Below are 18,289 nucleotides of genomic sequence, written 5' to 3' on the forward strand. Positions count from 1 at the left end.
CGGCCGCGAAGGAGCCTGCTGGGCTGTCCCTGGGGCGGGCGGGGGAAGGGGGGCTGCAGACCGGACCAGGAGGCCGGGCTGGATGGGAGGGAGCCGTGCCCTGCTCAGGCCTGGGCCGGAGAGGAGCCCTGCTGGGCTGTCCCGGGGGACACGAGGGAGGCTGCAGAAGGGGCCGGAAGGCCGGGGAGAGGGGCACCTGCGCCCTGCCCAGCCCCGGGGAAGGGGGCCTACTGGGATGTCCCTGGGAGGTGGGGGTGGTTAACACGGGGCCGGGAGGCCCGGGCTGGGGGAGTGCCCTGGGCCGCGGAGGGGTGAAGGAGGTTGGGGAAGAAGGAGGTAGTGGCCAGGCGGCGGCTCCACAAAGGACGCTGCCCGGGGCGCAGGAGGGGCGCGCGGGGAGGGGGATGCGGCGGCGCGGCGCGCACACAAAGGCGGCGGGCGGGGGGCTCGGCACTCACAGGGCGAACGGGCGCCGTCCATGCCCGCGGCTCGGCGGCCCCGGCGGGCGAGGCCGCGCTCAGGGCCAGGATCCGCGCTCGGGGCTGGGGTCTGCGCTCGGTCCGGGGTCGCTCTCAGGGCCGGGGTCTGCGCTCCAGACCCGGGTCACGCTCGGTGCCGTATCGCCGCGCTACTTCCTCCAGCCAGCCCGCTGCGGGGCCGCGCTCCCGGGTGCTGCCTCTGCTCCGCGCGGCTGCGCTCCCGCACCGGCTCAGACCCTGCGCGCGAAGAGGGCGGGGCATTCGGCTGCCCGCCCCCGGCCGGAGCGGCGGGGCGGGGCCTGGCACGCCCACCTGTCCTCCGGCGCGCGCGGCCACCTGCGGGCCAGCCCCCGGGGCCGCGCAGGCCCACTGCGGCCCTCATGTTCCCCCTCCGGCGGGTACTGCTGGCCCCTGAGGATCTTTGGAATGCCCCATGCGGCTGCTGGCCGCGAATGGTCTGTTATCCCCCCCTGCAAACCTGGCTTGGCCATCCTAGTTTGTCCACCTGGAAAGGCTGCCAGTTCCAAGACTCGGTCAGTCCAGGAAGACACCCTGAGTTGCAAGCCTATCCGTTTCAAGCCTGTCCATGATGACGTGCCTAGGCCTATCAAAGGGAAAACTGAGAAGGGATGGAGCTAAGCATGTTCCAGACAGACGCATGCAAGCCAGTCTGGCTTCCACCGTTCTCCCTGGGACATACTCGTGGCAAGTGGGCATCATGCCTGCCTGGTAATGGAGGAGATGACTGGCAATTCACGTCATCACCGGCAGACTGCTGCCCACCGACAGCTGGCAGATGTACATAATACGGCAGCAGTATCCCCACACATTGCAGCGGCAACCTAGGTGCTGGGGGACTACAGAGGACCTGTCCTTGACTCAGCGCTATGTGCTCTCTGAGCCCACAGAGGTAGTTTTGGGCAGCCCTGTTTGCATACCTCTCATGACAGGGAGCTCACTCTCTCTGCCGGCCCATGACCCATGAGAACACAGCTAAGCAGTTAGGTCACAGTTTGCTCATCCATGAGATGGACATAATGGTCAGTGCACAGCTGGTGTTCGACAAATGCTTACAGAGGCAGGGAGGAAAGGAGACAGGGCCTACACTCTGCCTCTGCTCCAGTCAGTCCCCAGCAAAGCCCACTGGTAGGAAGGTCAGGATCTGGCCTTGCCCCCAGGGAGCCCCAGTCAAGAGGTACTTTTGAGGATGCGTGTGCCTTTCAGTGGGCTCAGGGGTCAGTCTAGTGGTCAGACCCAGTACAGCCGGGCCACCTCCCTGAGTGCCCCCCACAGGCTACTACATGGGGAGGTGGCTCCTCACTTGACTATGTGGGGCCCACCCCAGGGCAGGTGAAACAGTGGAGAACCCAGGTCCCATAAGGGGACAGGGGCAAATGGGGGGACTGTGCCAGGAGAGCAGAGTTGGAGGCAACAGGGGTATCTGGGGGTGATGGGGGCAGGGTAGGCTTCTCAGGGAACTGAAGGAAGGGTACTGGGGCAGACAGATGGAGTGCGGGTATATGGACCTCGCAAGCTTGGGCTCTTAAGCCCTGGAACCTCCTGCAACTGGGTGGGCAAATAATGGGGCCCCTGGGACTCTGGCCACTTGAGGAAGTCTCCCCATCCAGTGGGGGCCGAGAAGTTCTATAACACAGTTTTTTTCCTCTCTTATAATAAGATGATATAACATTTCTTTTACTCTGTTCTCTGTAAAAATTTGAAAACGTGTTGATTTTTTAAATAACAGCTTCATTGGGATATAATTTAGATACCATAAAATTCACTCTGTGTACAATTCAGTGGTTTTTAGTATATTCATAGAGTTGTGTGACCATCACCACTGTCTAATTCCAGAACATTTTTTATCGCCCTCAAAAGAAACCCATGCCCATTAGCAGTCACTCCACATTACCCCTCTCTCAGCCCCAGGCTAGCAGTAATCTACTTTCCGACTCTATAGATGTGCTTATTCCTAGCATCACATATAAGTGGAATCATACAACAGTCCTTTGTGACGGGCTTCTTTCATTCAGCATAATGTTTCACTTAGTCCACATTATAGCATATATCCGTACTTCACTTCTTTTTGTGGCCATATTGATTTTTTAAGAGCAAGTACTCATTAAAGAAAGTTAAGATAGAAAAAGTAGAAATAAAAACTTTTTAAGTTGTTACCCAAGTGTGATCCCATGGCACCTCCTGTGGCAGGCACATGTCTTTCCATGTGCAGCTGTCCACTCAGGAGACACTCAGAAGGCTTGCATCAAATAACCAAATAATGGGGACTTCCCTGGTGGTGCAGTGGTTAAGAATCCTCCTGCCAAGGCAAGGGACACGGTTTCAAGCCCTGGTCCAGGAAGATCCCACATGCCGCGGAGTAACTAAGCCCGTGTGCCACAACTACTGAGGCTGAGCTCTAGAGCCCGTGAGACACGACTACGGAGCCGATGTGACACAACTACTGAAGCCCACATGCCTAGAGCCCATGCTCTGCAACAAGAGAAGCCACTGCAATGAGAAGCCCGCACACCGCAATGAAGAGTAGCCCCCACTCGCCACAACTAGAGAAAGCCTGTGCGCAGCAACGAAGACACAACGCAGCCAAAAAATAAATTAATTAAATAAATAAATTTATTTTAAAAAATAATAATAACCAAATAATGATTCAAACCTTTTCTTTCCTATGCAGCAAGTTACCATTTAATTTTACACAGGTAGGCTCGCACCAGATGCTAGGTTCATCTCCTAGCTGGTTCAGTCCAGAGAATGCGGCTTTAGCCCTCAGATGTCCTGGAATGTGCAGGTGTTTGAAATCCTCTACCCATCACCCTGCTGAAGTGAGCCTGCTGCCAGGTGTGGGGGATGCTATCAACACTCAGGCTCCCCTCAGGAACCACTCCCAAACTGCACCACTCAGTTCCTGGGCCCCAGGAATTTTGTTTTAATGGACACAACTTTTAGAAACAACTTTTCTGGTTAAAAGTCTGAAGAAGAACAACTAAGACCACTCAGTGGTCATTCCTACCCATTCAGTGGCCTGAGCCATGGGGGTGCAGATCAGTCTCAGTGCGGAACTGCTAGGTGGGCACAGAGGGCACCTGCACACCTTCAGACCGGCCTTCGACCTCTGCAGGAGTTGCGGTAAATTCGGGAGCTGGAGCACTGCGTTCGCCCTGACTGTCATCCTTGGTCACAGCCTGCCCTTCATTCTCAGCCTCTTCAGCACTCGGTAGAAGTAGACGGGGTGTGACTTCCTCTGGTTGCTCACAAGAGGTGATGTCAGTGTCCACCACCTGAGACCCACTGAGTGAGCCCTCTTTTAGTGTCTCAGAGCAGGATTGAAGCTGATCTGCAAAGAGAAGGGCCAAGTGGCCTTAGAGACCTGCATGGATCACGAAATATGGAGACAGGCAGAAGAAAACACAGGTCATTTTCCATGTTTTCATCTCTCCTAAAGCCCCAGGAATCTGACCTAGGGATCTTGAGTAACTGATAGCCATCCAAAATGGGGGTGGGACACTGAGCCCAGCGGGTGGTGGGGCCTCAAGTAAGTCATGCTGCTGAAATAATAATAATGATGATGATCCCCAGTGCTGAGCTAAGTCTTTGCAGGAATTCTCTTGTCTTGCCCCACACTGTCCTAGAGGGCCCTGTTATCAGATGGGAAGCAGCAAAGAGGCAAAGAGACTTGCCTGAGTTAGTCGACCGCAGGCAGTGGGCCCAGAGGTGAACGAGGCCAACTTACCCACACCCCACAGTGAGCTGCCTCTCAGCCCGCAACGGCTGCCATCCAGCCTTTTCAGGACTTTGTGGCCAGTCCTTGCCCATCGACTTTCGCTAGCTCCAGGGGCCGGTCTTCGGCAAGCTGGCACATTCTCCATCGTGCCAGCTCTCTCTCATCCTCTCTTAGCACCTCTGTCCACATGGCCCCTGGAGCTCTAGCTCTGCTGGCTCTGCTGTCACGTGCCCATGACCCAATCCACCTTCAGCTCCACCCCATATAGCACTGGGGCTGGGAGTCTGTGCTCCACCTCTCCCAGCCCCCAGCGACTTCAGGGAGGCATTGCCAGAGGAGGTGCTGGTGGCAGCAGACTGGAAGGGGCTCCCATCCACATCCACTGGGGAAGGGGTAGAAAGAGCTCTCCATCAGGCTTCTTTTAGTCCCCAGAGCCAGCCACACGGCTCTGCTCCCCTTTGAGGAATCAGCCAGAGCGCAGCAGCTTCCCCCTCTACACTCCCAATCCCCGGGGGGCTGAGCATCCCCTGGGGTGGCTTTCCCTCCAAGCTTCCTTCTGTCCATACCCAGAGTGTGCGCTGCAGTCTGGGTTTCAACGGGAGCAGAGCCCCCATTGTGCTCACTCAGCCCTGCCAGCACCTGGCATCTAACCCCTGGTATTGAATGGATTTCCACCCAGTCTCAGCCTCAGCTCTCTCCTCAACTCTAAACTCCTTCCTCTTAGGGGGTCCGTCTTAATGGGCAGGCCGAGGAGTCAGGACCCTCCTTCAATTCTAGCTTGACCTCAGGCCCAACCACATCTATCCACTGCCCTCCAGAGCAGCCACATCCCGGTGAGGCCCCAAATTCTGGGCTATGTTCTCCTCTTGGTCCTGATGGTGCATGCCAGCCCTTGCTCACCGTGGATCCACTGCCTCTGTCTCATCCTGCTGCCCAAATGGATTCACTGAGCAGATTGGCCCAGGCTTCCTGGAAAGCAGTTCACGGTTGGAGCAAGAATCTAAAAAATGTTTATACCCTTTAAGTCAGTAATTCCCTTTTGGGGAATGTGTACAAGTGAAGCGACCAGCTATGCAGATAGTGGTGCATAAAGATGTTCACTGAAGGGTTGTTTATAATAAGCATTAGGAATAACGTAAATTTTTGGCAATTGGAATATGGCTCAGTAAACTGTGTTATTCCTACGTAGTCAAATATGATGAAGCCATTTAAATGCGCTTCATGGAGTTTTATAATGAGGCAGGAGATAATTTGAAGTGACAGTGCACAGGAGAAAAACCGGAAGGGAACACACCAAAATGTTAGCAGTGGATGCTTCTGCTTTTGTGCATTTTTCTGCACTTTAGACAAGAGGCAACTCCACCTAATGTCTGGCCTGTGTCTTTGGGAAAGAGGGGCACACTGATCCATCAAGGGTCTAGAGGCACGGATCCGATTCAAATCCTGGCACCACGCGTTGGCCATGACCTTCAATTCATTAATTAAGTTCTCCGAACTCCAGTTTCCTCAGTCACCAGGTGGCAGTGGCACCCAGTTCCCGGGGTTGTGAAAGAATTGCTAAAGGAATCCCCAGGCGTCCAGCAGCCCAGTAGGACTGAAACATGATAGCCATCCTGGACTCTGGCTACCTCCTGCCTTGCCACCTGTCTCCTTGCTGGTGGGACCTGTCATGGAGAGAGGAATGGCCCCGATTCAAGAGAGCCATTCAATCCCCATTTCCACAGGGGGACATGGAGGTTTGAGGTCTTAGTGATTTGCTCAGGACCACAGAGCTAGCCAGTGGAGGGGCAGACATGTGGGCTCGTACAGACAGAGCAGAGAGAAGGAGCATGGAGAGCCAGGTGCCACAGTGGCTTGGCAGGGGTCCTCAGACCAGAGCCACGCCACTGTCCAGGGCAGGTTCTGACCGGTGGCCGAGTCAGGTTGTCCTGCCAGCTGGGGTAGCTGACTACCCCAGGGGTTCCCAGGGGTCTCTCCCACCCAGAGTTTCCACTTTACACTCAGTGGGCCCCATCAGCCCCCATCAGCTCCCAGGGGAGCCACACAATTTTCCATGTGATGCAGAAGAGGCATTTTCCTCTGGCTGGAGACTCAGCCTGCTTGACTTGGGGTTTTCCAGCAGACCCGGCTCGAATTGCAATGCCTGCCCCTGGGGATGCCTGTTCATTCAGAATGAAGAGGTGCCCAGGTGACATAATATGTCATCAAACACCTGTCGAGCCTACTGGGGGCCAGGCCCAGTGCACACAGTGGAAAATGGCCACATCACGTGAGGAAGCACTGCCTGTCTTTCAGCTATGCTTCCTTCTGCGGTGGCTTCTGACCCTTCCTGGAGAAGGCACGCATGTCCACCAGCAGCGCCACGTCGAAATTCCCAGCTTTTCCCTCCATAGCCCTAGAGAAAGCCCAAGAACAGAATGTCTTTAGCTGACAGGTCACGTGGTCATCCCTGAACCACCCCTGTAGACAGGGCTGGGATGTTCTGATGTGCCAGACTGGGCATGTGTCTCCCATGGGTCCAAGGACTGCACGTGGGAGGAGGGCTTGTTCCAAAATAAGGGGAAGCATCCCACCTACACTCTGGCGTTGACCTTGGGGAAGCAGGCTTTGTTCCCCTTTGAAGAACTGCACCAACCTCCAGGGAGCCCCACGCACGCTTCCTACCCTCGTGGCCTCAGTTTTCTCATCTGCTAAATGGCTCACCTCATCACGCCACGCAAGGGAGAATGCGAGGCTCCAAGACAACCTGGCACACAGTAGGTGCTCATTAAACCCTAATGCCGCCCTCCTGGGCTCAGTGCTCCGTACACACCTGCCAAAGAAGCAGGTCAGAGCCGCTGGGGCCATCAGGCTACAACATGTTTTTCTAGAAGGTTTTATGTGAACTACACATCCAGGAATGAAGTCACTGATCAATAACCCACAGCAGTGACCCCTCAATTAACAAATACTTATTGGTCTTAGAGACCGAATTGCCATTTTGCAAGATAATTGAGCACCAATGACCAGAAGCATACTCTGCTTTGAATAAGGACCTGAAATATGACTGGCATCCACCGGGCATCAGCGGGGTACTACAGGCAGCCTCAGGGCCTGGGGTGATCTCTGCATCATTATCACAGGGACAGCCAGGCAGGAGCTGAGCCCTAGAGCCCCCAGGATAAGGATGTGGGGCATAATGTGCTGTGTTGGGGCTTGACATGTTTCTGGTCTGTGTCTCTGAGGATGTGAGTGGTGGTGGGGGGAGGGGGGCAGGGTGCCTTGGTTCTGAAGCTGAGGGGCGGAGGCCAGCGCAGACACCAGCAAGAGCAAAGTAGGTCTTTTAACAGGAGGAGAAACTGAGGCTCAGAGATGAAAAGGGCAAGAGCATACAGTGAGCAGGCTACAGAACCAGGGCTCCAGGTTCAAAAGAGGCTTCGTCTCAGCTAGAGGGAGCTTTCCATGAACATTCGTCAGATGTGTGCATGTGTTGGGGGGAACTTCCAGACACAACAGGGGACTGGGCAGGGAAGAGAGAGGGGGGATTTAAAAAGGAAAGGTAAAAAATAAAATTAAAATTAAAAATAAAAAGGAAAGGTAGGTGATTTCCCTGGTGGCACAGTGGTTAAGACTCTGTGCTCCCGATGCAGGGGGCCCGGATTTGATCCCTGATCAGGGAACTAGACCCCACATGCATGCTGCAACTAAAAGTTCATATGCCACAACTAAGGAGGCCACGTGCCACAACTAAGGAGTCCATGAGCCACAACTAAAGAGCCCACCTGCCACAACTAAAACCCGGCATTACCAAATAAATAAATAACTTTCTTTTTAAGAAAAGGAAAAGTAAAACTGACCAAATTTTAAAATATTAAGAAATAAGATCAAAAGGCAGACATTTCCTTGAGGAAAAAGATTCACAGCAGATACAAAAGGTAAGGGGAGTTATCATTAATATGCAAAAACTCATATGAGTCAATATGGGTTCAGTATGAGTGGAAAAATCCAAATTCCCAAAAGAAAAGAGAGTGAAAGTCACGCTCAGACAAGCACAGAAAGTCATGGAATGTGTAGAACCACAGTTTCATCTCACCAGGAACTGTCATAAGGCAAGACAAACAGGCATCTTCACGTGGAGATTAGCAGTCCTGGTTTAATAATAAGGCCCAATGCAGACAGGCAAGCTGTGAGCAAGTCAGTTGGTCCAACCTTTCAGGAAAGCAGCTTGGAAAAGCCTCACACTTATTCTTACTTTGATTCACTTTTGGGATCTACCCTGAGGAAAGCAAAGATTTAGACCTAGAGTGGTTTACCTTAGAGTTACTATAAATGCCAAAAGATTGGAAATGACAAAATTCCAGGGGGAGGCCTGGGTGACCCTTCATTATCCTAGGCCAAAGGGTTTATGATCACTTGTTACTGCAGCAAATGTGGACTGATACACTCCACACTGGATTCCTGGCACAAGAAAGCTTGGTGGATCCTGGAAGCTCAAGGAACAATTGTTAAAAGAGCAAATAAAGGAATGATCTCAAAGAAAATACACCAGATATCAGCAGTGGTTATTTCTATTTGGGTGAATTCCAGTTTTTGCTTTTATGCCTTTCTGGCAGCCACAGCTGTACCATGCACTCACCTGCTTGGCCAACCCTGAACCAGCTGCTGAATCAGAAGTTTATGCATTTGTAATTGTGTCAGATTTTGTCAAATTGCTCTCAGGAGATGTCGTACCAATTTACACTCCCACCAGTGATGTAGACATGCCCACAAAGCACGTTAATTGACTTTTGCATTAGGAGAAACGCCACATCCCAGCAAGGCTTTAATTTCCATGTCTCCCATCATGCGTGAGCTCAGCCTCTGCCCATGGGTCCAGACCAGTTTTCTTTTCTTTGAGCTGTCCTCATAGGGGCTGACGTCTCCCTGCCCTGCCGACCCCCAGAACACCTTCGCTCAGCTTCTGAGTGGCTGGCTCTGTCTCTTCCGTCAGCCTTAGGGTCAGAAGTCACCTCCGCAGAGAGATGAGGTCCCTGAGGGGCCCACAGCCCTGCCTGAACTCATCCTGATCGAAGCATATGCTTCTCCGTAACAGACACTCAGGTCCCAGCCCAGGGACCCTGCCCTTCTGGTGCTGGTACCTCCATGTTCCCAGCAGGCCCTGAGCCAGTTGGAGATGAATCTGTGCTAACTGACCCATCTCATTCTTCTGAGCTCCCCACTGAGCAAGGCCTTTAGCCTCAAGACAGAGGCCTGTATGTGGCCATCAGGAGTGTGGCCTGGACTCAAGTCCAGCCCCTGGGCCACTGTAGGCCACACCACCCTGAGGGAGAGATGCCTAGGCTGGGTGCCCCGCAATAAGTTCACCTCTTGCGCCTCAGGTTCCTATCTGCCAACCCCCAATGTCACCATAAATATGACAGAGCAGACATCTGCAGTGCTTCCAGTAGGCAGCCTAGGCCAGAACATAAGAGGATCGGTCACTGCAGCTCTAGGCAGCTAAGGACCACACCCCTGAGCTCTCCATCCTCCCCCAGATTATGCCGGGGCTGGGTCAGCGTCTCCCCTCCCAGGGCCCACTGTCAGCCTGTGCCATGGCTGGGGTGAGGGGCTGCTGGATTGATCAATTAGTCCATGCCTGGTCCCTGCCAGCCAGACCCCCCACTCCGTGGTCCCCATGGCTGGCTGCAGCCCATGCCCGGCTCCGGTGGTAGAGGCCAGCATCCCCCACACCACATGGACCGATGACTGTGGGCAGTGCTGACTGGAGTCCAGGGTGTTCTCAGGGTGGCACCTGGAGAGGGGCTAGCATGGTCCAGGGGTGCACAGGGACCGGCCATTCACAAAGCACCAGCACCAGCATTCACTCACGGGGTCCCAAGGTAGCCTGGCCCGAAGGAGGTGATCTCCGCAAGGGCAGGGACATCCATCACGTCACCTCAGCTGGGTCTCCGTGAGGCTGCATCCTGCTGTCTTCAGAGTGACCCAACCCCCCTCAGTCCCTCCCTCCCTGCAGCCCGGGCAAGCCAGGGTGTGAACACCTGCTTTGAGAGCAACAGCTTGGGACTCCATTCACAGCAGCGTTTTGATCCCACCTTTTCCAACAAGAATACAGCATAGGACTCAGCATTCCGGAAGCCCAGCAGGTCTCTCACACTCCACCCGCTGCCTGTTTCCCTCCACATGGAGGTGCCGGCTTCTGTGTCCTCAGAGGCATTTTCTACACATGGACCCTTTCCCTCCTGGGTTTGCCCAAGTGGGGGTAGGCCAGGCACGCTGCTGCCTCACTTTCCTCAAAATTCTGGTCATTGGTTTGTCTATTTATATTGTAAACACTTTCTACTGCAAAATGCAAAACAAACCCAGAAACATGCATTAAACAGACTGAAGAATCACTACAAAGTACACACTCACGTGACACCTGCGGTGATGCCAGAACTCTGTCCTCCTGGGTCCTGACACCCCAGAGGTGGCCCCAACCCTGCTTTCACAGTAATCACAGCCTGGATGCTGTTTTGTTGTCTGTAGTTTTGCTACCAAATGAACACCTGCAAACCTTGCATATGACTTTGCCAGGGCAAGGGCAGGGCAGGAGAGGCACCGGGTGAGCCTTTCCGAACCACAAGGGCCCAGGGAGCCTAGCTCGAGTCTGAACGCCCTGTCTGCAATGTCATGGAGCAGGGCATCACGCCCAGAAGTCCTGTTGCTGCTTCCACTGAGAGCGTCCACAAGGCCTGTGGTCGGTGTGTAGGTGCCTGCAGCACGGAGGACCATGGCCCTATACTCCATCACTCAGGTGACACTGATGGGCTGTTTGGGGAAGGTTGCTCAGAACATCCTAGTGAGGGTTCCCACACTTCCCTTGGGCCTGTGCCAGCAGGGGAGCTGCTCTCATGGTGGGCAGTCCTGGGGGGCCGTCCCACTCCCCCCAGCGCTCCGCGGGGAACCTAGCCCAGCCAATGGGTGAGTGGACCTTGCTGTATTCACGCTCATTGAAGACCATCACTTCCAGTTCACCTTCCTCTGTTGACGGCCACGTGGCGTTTTGTTGCACCACGTGCCATGTTTATCTTCCCAAGCCCTGTTGCGGGCATTTTGGTGACTCCGCCCTTTTGCTTCTTCAAAAACAGAATAACCTGTGGAAATGCAGCTCATGGGGTAAATACCTAGATGTGGAGTCAGCTAGCTCCAGCACCCCTGTCCACACCAAGGTCCCACCCAGGTCCCCAAACTCAGCTGAAACTAACAAAGCCTGTCGGCCTTGGCTTTCACCAGCCCGCCCTGCTGAAACGGGAGGCCACACCTCAACTCTTCAGGGTCTGCACGTGGTCCTCCCACTGGCAGCGTGGAGGCCAGAGCCAGCCCTGTGAACTCTCTCACAGATGGGGCCTCTCTCCCTCACTCCCACCTCGGGAATCACCTCGCACCCACCTTTTCTAGTATTTAAGGCATTTTCTTTGAGATAAGTGCTTGCATCCCCATAAACATCTGCTACTTCTTCTCTTATGTCTTGACTGAAGCAGTGTGCTATCAGAGAAAGTTCTGAGAAGGGGACTTCACCTATAACCCCACCTCCCAACCTGACAGCCACCATGCTGTGCTGTGTCCCCTCTAGACTATTCATGGGCACACGTGTTTCAAAGTGTGTTCAGTCATTCCTTCAGCAAACACTCACTAGGTCTTTCCTAGTGGGTCCAGGACCCAGCCCAGAACAGTCTAGTCACTGATGAGGTTCAAAGACCAATTCCCCCCTGATCCAAGCAGTGTCTATGTTCATCGCCGACTCTGCAGGTTCCCTGTGGAGGGGGGCTGGGAGGTGAATGGTTTCCCTGGGAGCACCGAGCCTGCAGCCTTGCACCCTCATCTTCTTCCACAAGAATTTAACACAAATGGCGCGAGGCCCTGCAGCCACATGTGGAGGCAGCCAGGAGGCGCAGCGGTCTTGAGCGGGTGGTGGCACCCTTCTCCAGCCTCGGTTTCCCCACTTGCAAGGTGAGGACGGGCAGATGAGTGAATGAATGTGGTAGTCTCTGCTCAAAGGATTAGAGGATGGAAAGAAGGGAAGGAGGGAGGGAGGGAGGGACACAGAGAAAGAGGGAAGGGAGAAGGTGGAAGGAAGGAGGGAGGGAAGAGAGGAAAGATGAATAGGCAAAAAGACAGGATCACGATCTGTTAAGGATAAACTAGGATGTTGCCCCCGTATGGTCAGCTGTGAAACCCTGGACAGGTTCACTGACCTCTCTGAGCTCTCCTTGTTGACCTGCAGGATGGAAACTATAATAATAGAGGGGAAAATAGCTTATCCTGGATTCCCAGCACCTGGAGCTCCCAGACCCGGCACTGTTCTGGCATTTTTCTCGTCTGTGCACTTTAAGAAGCACATCGTGGTGCTCAGTGCCCAGTCATGGTCAGCTCGTGATATACACCCCGCTGTGCTGGGCTCCTCAGGGTGGGGAGGTGCTGCTTCCATCTGACTTCACCCTAAACTCACTGCGGATCAGCAGTTCAGTCGCAGGGCCAATTATAAAACAGTGTTTATTTGTTATTTAGTTGAATAAATTAATCTACTCTGAGGTACGGTGTGTACCTCTGGAGATATTTTTTGAATGCACGCATGTTGTGCATGACAGAGAAAATCAACATCATCTGGTCCAGCCCCCAGCTGATACAGGAAGCCCCTCCCCAGGACCTGAGGGGTGACAGCCAGCCCTGCTGGCATCTCTTCAGGATGGGAGCACACGGCCTTCAAGATGCCCAGACTTACTGCAGACCTGATGTTCCTGTGCTGTAACTGCCCTGGGACAGCCAAGCAGGGTCCCAGAAACAGTGAATATCCCCATCCCACCTACATAGCCAGGTCCCCAGCTGTGCTCCTGTCTGCCACATTGCAGTTTTCCATCACATCCCCCGACCTAGCCCCAGAGAAAGAATCACAGTGCGAAATGAATGAGGACATGAATTTGACAGCAAGCTGGAAATATGTGGAAACTGGGCAGAAACGTTTAAGAATGCCCTGGGTTGGGGGGCCAGAGTTGCAAGGACATGACCAACCCTCCACCACCACATATCACACTGAGCAAGAAAGTCTTTTTTTAATTGAGACATCACTTATATGCCATAAAATTTCCCTTTTAAAGTGTACAATTCAGTGGTTGTTAGCACATTCACGGACTTATGCAACCATCACCACTAATCCAGAATGTTCTCGTCACCCCCAAAGGATACCCCGCCCTCCCGACTGAAGCAGGGAGCACGATGGCCTTCAACTACCACCACCTACCTCTTCTACTGAAGACATGAAACAAAACTTAGAAACGATGTTTGCACTGAAGACCAGAAAAGGAGATACTACAAGACAGAAGACAGAGGTAAGCTAAGAAACACCCACAGCAGTGACCAGCCCAAGTTCTTTGAAAAGTATCTCAGAGATGTCAACTGTTCTTTCAAGATTCAAGATGGACAAGAAGCAATTGACTGGCTTCTTGGTTTAGCTGTTAGTCTTGAATATGGAGATAACGTTGAAAAATACAAGGACTGGGTACCTGATAATGCACAAAGTGCTGACAATGCAACTAAAAATGCAGAGCCCGTGATCAACTTGGATGTAAATAATCCTAATTTTAGGGCTGGTGTCATGGTCCAGGCTAACCTTCAGAGTCAGCTCATGGTGGTTACCTGGCAGTGCTTCAGGCAATTCGCATTTTGGTCCAGGAGCCCTGACACGGGATGTAGCTGCTAGCACAAACCCAGCAGAAGAGGGCTTGCCTGTTGGTTTAGACAAGTATATTCTTGGTTTTGACACAAGAGACGTGGTCCTTAATGAAGCTGGTCAAATTCTGCACTTACTGCATATAGAAGAGCTCAGAGAGCTGCAGACAAAAATTAATGCAGCCAGAGTGGCTGTTCAGGTGATTACTGCTGATCCGAAGACAGACCACAGACTGGAGAAAGTTGGAAGATGAACATTTTAGAACTTTAGCTTCCCCTTTATCTCGTACTCTCTGGCATATATTTGGAAATCAAATACCCCATTTTCAATGGAAGAATCCCAGAAATTTGACTATGTTCTAGAGAGCTACCATCATTGCCTTTTCTTTAATAAAGTTTAGGAAAGTGGAAAACAAAAAATAGATCCTGTACCCATCAGGCAATCACTCACCACTCCAGGCCCCCCAGACCTTGACAAACACGAGTCTACTTTCTGTCTCTGGATCTGCCTATTCAGGACATTTTATATAAATAGAATCATACCATACATGACGTTTTGTGCCTGGCTTCCTGCACTCAGCATGTTTTCCAGATTCATCCACATTGTAGCATGTACTGGCACTTCACCCCGTTTATGGCTGATTAATATTCCATCGTTTGGATACACCACATCTTGTTTAATCCATCATCCAATGGTGTATGTTTGGGTTGTTTCTGTTTTTTGGCTATCATGAACATTCGTGTACACGTTTTTGTATATATCTAAGTGGAGTTGCTGGGTCGTAAGGTAATTCTGTGTTAACTGTTTGAGGAACCACCAAACTGTTCTCCACAGTGGCTGCACCATTTTACTTTCCCACCGGCAGTGTATGAGGGCTCCAATTTCTCCACATCCTTACCAACACTTATTTTCCATTTTTTCTATTCTAACCATCCCAATGGGTGTGAGGTGGTATCTCACTGTGGTTTTGATTAACATTTGTGATGTTGAGCATACTTTCATGTGCTTACTGACCGTTTGCATATCTTCTTGGGAGAAATGTCTATTCAAGTCCTTTGCCCATTTTTTTTTTTTTTTTTTTTTTTTTTTTGCGGTACGCGGGCCTCTCACTGTTGTGGCCTCTCCCATTGCGGAGCACAGGCTCCGGACGCACAGGCTCAGCGGCCATGGCTCACGGGCCCAGCCGCTCCGCGGCATGTGGGATCTTCCCGGACCGGGGCACGAACCTGTGTCCCCTGCATCGGCAGGCGGATTCTCAACCACTGCGCCACCAGGGAAGCCCCCCCTCTGACCATTTTTGAATCGAGTTGTTTGTCTTTTTGTGGTTGAGTTTTAGGAGGTCTCTACATATTCTGGACACTAGACCCTTGTCAGATCTGTGAATTGCCAATATTTTCTCCCATTCTGTGGGTGGTCTTTTCACTCCCTTAATAGTGTCCTTTGATTCCAAAAGTGTTTAATTTTGATGAAGTGTATCTGTTTTTCCCTTGGTTGCCTGTGCCCAACAAAACCTTTGACTAAATTCTCCACGCTCCTTAGACAAAGTCCCGTGCCCTCTCCCTGCTCAGTCTCCTGGACAGCAGGTCTGTTCTCAGACCCTGGTGCGCTGCGCCCCCTGGTGGCGCCTGGCCATTCAGGACACGTGGGCGATCCAGGCAGCAAGGCACAATCAGGCTCTGAGGGCATCAACGTTAGATGTGACAAAGCAACATCTGTGCTCAAGGCTACTTTCTTCCTCTGGGAAGAGAGAAAGAGGAAAACATTGCCGCTTCCCAGTCCCAGACACAGCTGACCACTGGCCATCTCTCTTTGTATCCTGCCCACTATACTGTGAGGTGAAGATTCCAGTCCCCACTCTACAGAGGAGGAAGCTGAGGTTTGGGGAAGTGCAGTAAGTGCCCAAGGTCCAGAGTTACTGATGGAGCTTCAGGGACGAGCTCTTCCATTTATTCTTTCAACAAACATTTGTGAGGATGTATCCCCACAAAGACCCCAGCTGAGCCCTGACCAACTCAGTCAGGGACAGACTTAACAGGATTGATGCCATTGGGAACTTCAGGCCAGGACCCCAAGGATCCTGGCCTGGGGTCTGGGGTCAGCGTTTGGTGGGGAGCGTGGAAGAAGGGATGTCATCGTTCCGGGGCTGGCAGCCCAGAGCTGAATGCTGACTGAAGAAAGCCTGGGAGGGAGATGTCCGAGGCCTCATTGGTCCTGCTCCTGCTGTGAATGGAACCCATTGCCCATGGAGCTCCCGAGTCCCCCGAGAGCCAGCCAGGTGGGCCCCATCACCCGACAGAAAAGTCAAGAAAAAGTGCAAAGTGCAGGATGGTGAGAACGCGGCCCTGCCCTCATCTGTGTGTATGGACAAAGAACCTTGGTCTGTGTCTGCTTCACTCCTTCCCAACAAGAGATTCCAGAAGGAAACCCAAGACCCAAAGGCAGTGGTTTCCTGGGTGTGGGTACACTGAGCAGGTGGAGGCAGGCATGAGGGGAGGCCTTCTTAAAGTGCCTGAGTCACCTGAATATGACTTTTCAAAAAATAAATTAAAAATAAAAAAGAATGATCAAAGTGTCCTAGAATTGATTGAGGTGGTAGATACACAATTCTGAATATACTAAAACCACTTTAAGTGGATAAAATGTATGGGGTGTGGATGCTTTCTCAAGCAAGCTGTTAAAAAGGGGGAAATTTTCTGTGGTCCTGAATGTTCTCCGTGAAATGGTGGGAAGGACGGCACGAGTAGGGCTTCCACTGGCACAGACGGGCTGGGACACCTCCACGCATAGATGTATTTGCAGGCTCAGGACCGCCAAGGGGTGGCTGAAACACAGATTCCTGGCTCTCTCCCAGACCATCCAACTCAGCAAATCTGGAACAGGGGCCTAAGAATCTGCATTTCTGAAGTTTCCTGATGATGCTGGGCTGGTCCTGGGACCCACTTTGAGAATTGTTGGCCCAGACAACCTCTGGTAGCACTGGGTACTTCTGGGGGCAGGTGTGAGAGGGAGAGGTTTCACCACACACCGTTTTGAATTTCATACTGTGGGATCAGGCTACTTAACAAAAAAATACATAAATAAGATTTAAACTTAAACAATAGTTAGAACTTATCAGAATTAGGTGTGTGTTGGGCTTCTCTAGTGGTGCAGTGGTTGAATCCACCTGCCAGTGCTGGGGACACAGGTTTCAGCCCTGGTCCAGGAAGATCCCACATGTCGCAGAGCAACTAAGCCCATGCGCCACAACTACTGAGCCTGCGCTCTAGGGCCCGTGAGCCACAACTACTGAGCCTGTGTGCCACAACTGTGAAGCCCCTGCGCCTTGAGCCCGTACTCCGAAACAAAGAGAAGCCACCGCAATGAGAAGCCCGTGCACCGTAACGAAGAGTAGCCCCAGTTCGCCACAACTAGAGAAAGCCCGCGGGCAGCAACAAAAACCCAACACAGCCAAAAATAAAATAAATAAATGTATCAAAAAAAAAAAACCATTCTAACTTTAAAAAAAAAAACGAATTAGGTGTGTATAGCAGAGATGGCTAAGTGCACTCCACTATCCTTTCTCTTCCTCTATCATAGAAACTTTAGTTGGGAGCATGGATGGATACCTGGAACAGAAAGTACATCTCCCTGATTCCCTTCCATCTAGGTATAGCCACGTGGCTAAGTTCTGACCATAGATGTGAGTGGAAGTATCCAGAAACTTCTAAGAAGTGTCTTAGAGAGCTCCCTCGTGGTCTAGTGGTTAGGCCTCGGCACTTTCACTGCCGTGGCCCTGGGTTCAGTCCCTGGTCGGGGAACTAAGATCCCGCAAGACGCACAGTGTGGCCAAAAAAAAAAAGGAAGTGTTTTAGAGTAGAGGATGCACACTTCTTTCTCTCTTCCTCCTTCCTGCTGGATAGATGCAAGCATGATGGCTGGAATTCAAGCAGCTATTTCGGCCACAAGGTGGAGACTACGTACTGAGAAGAGCAGAACAGGAAGTTAGGAGGAAACTGGGTTTCTCACAGCATGGAACTGCCACACCAGGCTCATCCTGCTTGCCTTGGGACATCCTCTACATGATAAGAAAGAACATCTTTCTTGCTTAAGCAACTGGTATGTTGGGGTTTGTGTTACTCATAGTCACACTTGCCCCGAGCATATAAAGTAACTGGCACAGCATCTGGCCCATCACAAGCATCCCAGCTGAGGATCCTACCCAGTCACACATGTATGACGGGAGTGGAGTAGAAATGAACCCAGGCCTGTAAGCCTGGGAGGGAAGCTGACACAAAGAAGACCACGAAATTCCACTGCCCCACCCCAGCCCTGGCCCAGCTATTGGTCATTGGTCCTTGGTCTCTGAAGGCCAACACCTAACAAAACGACATGTGTTAAGCCACATGTTTT

General features: G+C 52.2%; 1 protein-coding gene across 1 annotated transcript; it reads left to right on the forward strand.

The window, feature by feature from the left end:
* Positions 1–404: 404 nt before the first annotated feature.
* LOC309824183 (RNA transcription, translation and transport factor protein-like) lies at positions 405–14,153 on the forward strand (the record flags this gene model as incomplete). The annotated part of the gene is given in 4 exon segments (XM_082656911.1): positions 405–1,012; positions 13,486–13,850; positions 13,853–13,903; positions 13,906–14,153. Coding segments are annotated over 4 exon segments (1,272 nt in total).
* Between the last annotated feature and the right edge of the window lie 4,136 nt (positions 14,154–18,289).

This window comes from Grampus griseus, assembly GCF_964374135.1.
Source record: "Grampus griseus genome assembly, chromosome: 6".
Taxonomy (NCBI): domain Eukaryota; kingdom Metazoa; phylum Chordata; class Mammalia; order Artiodactyla; family Delphinidae; genus Grampus; species Grampus griseus.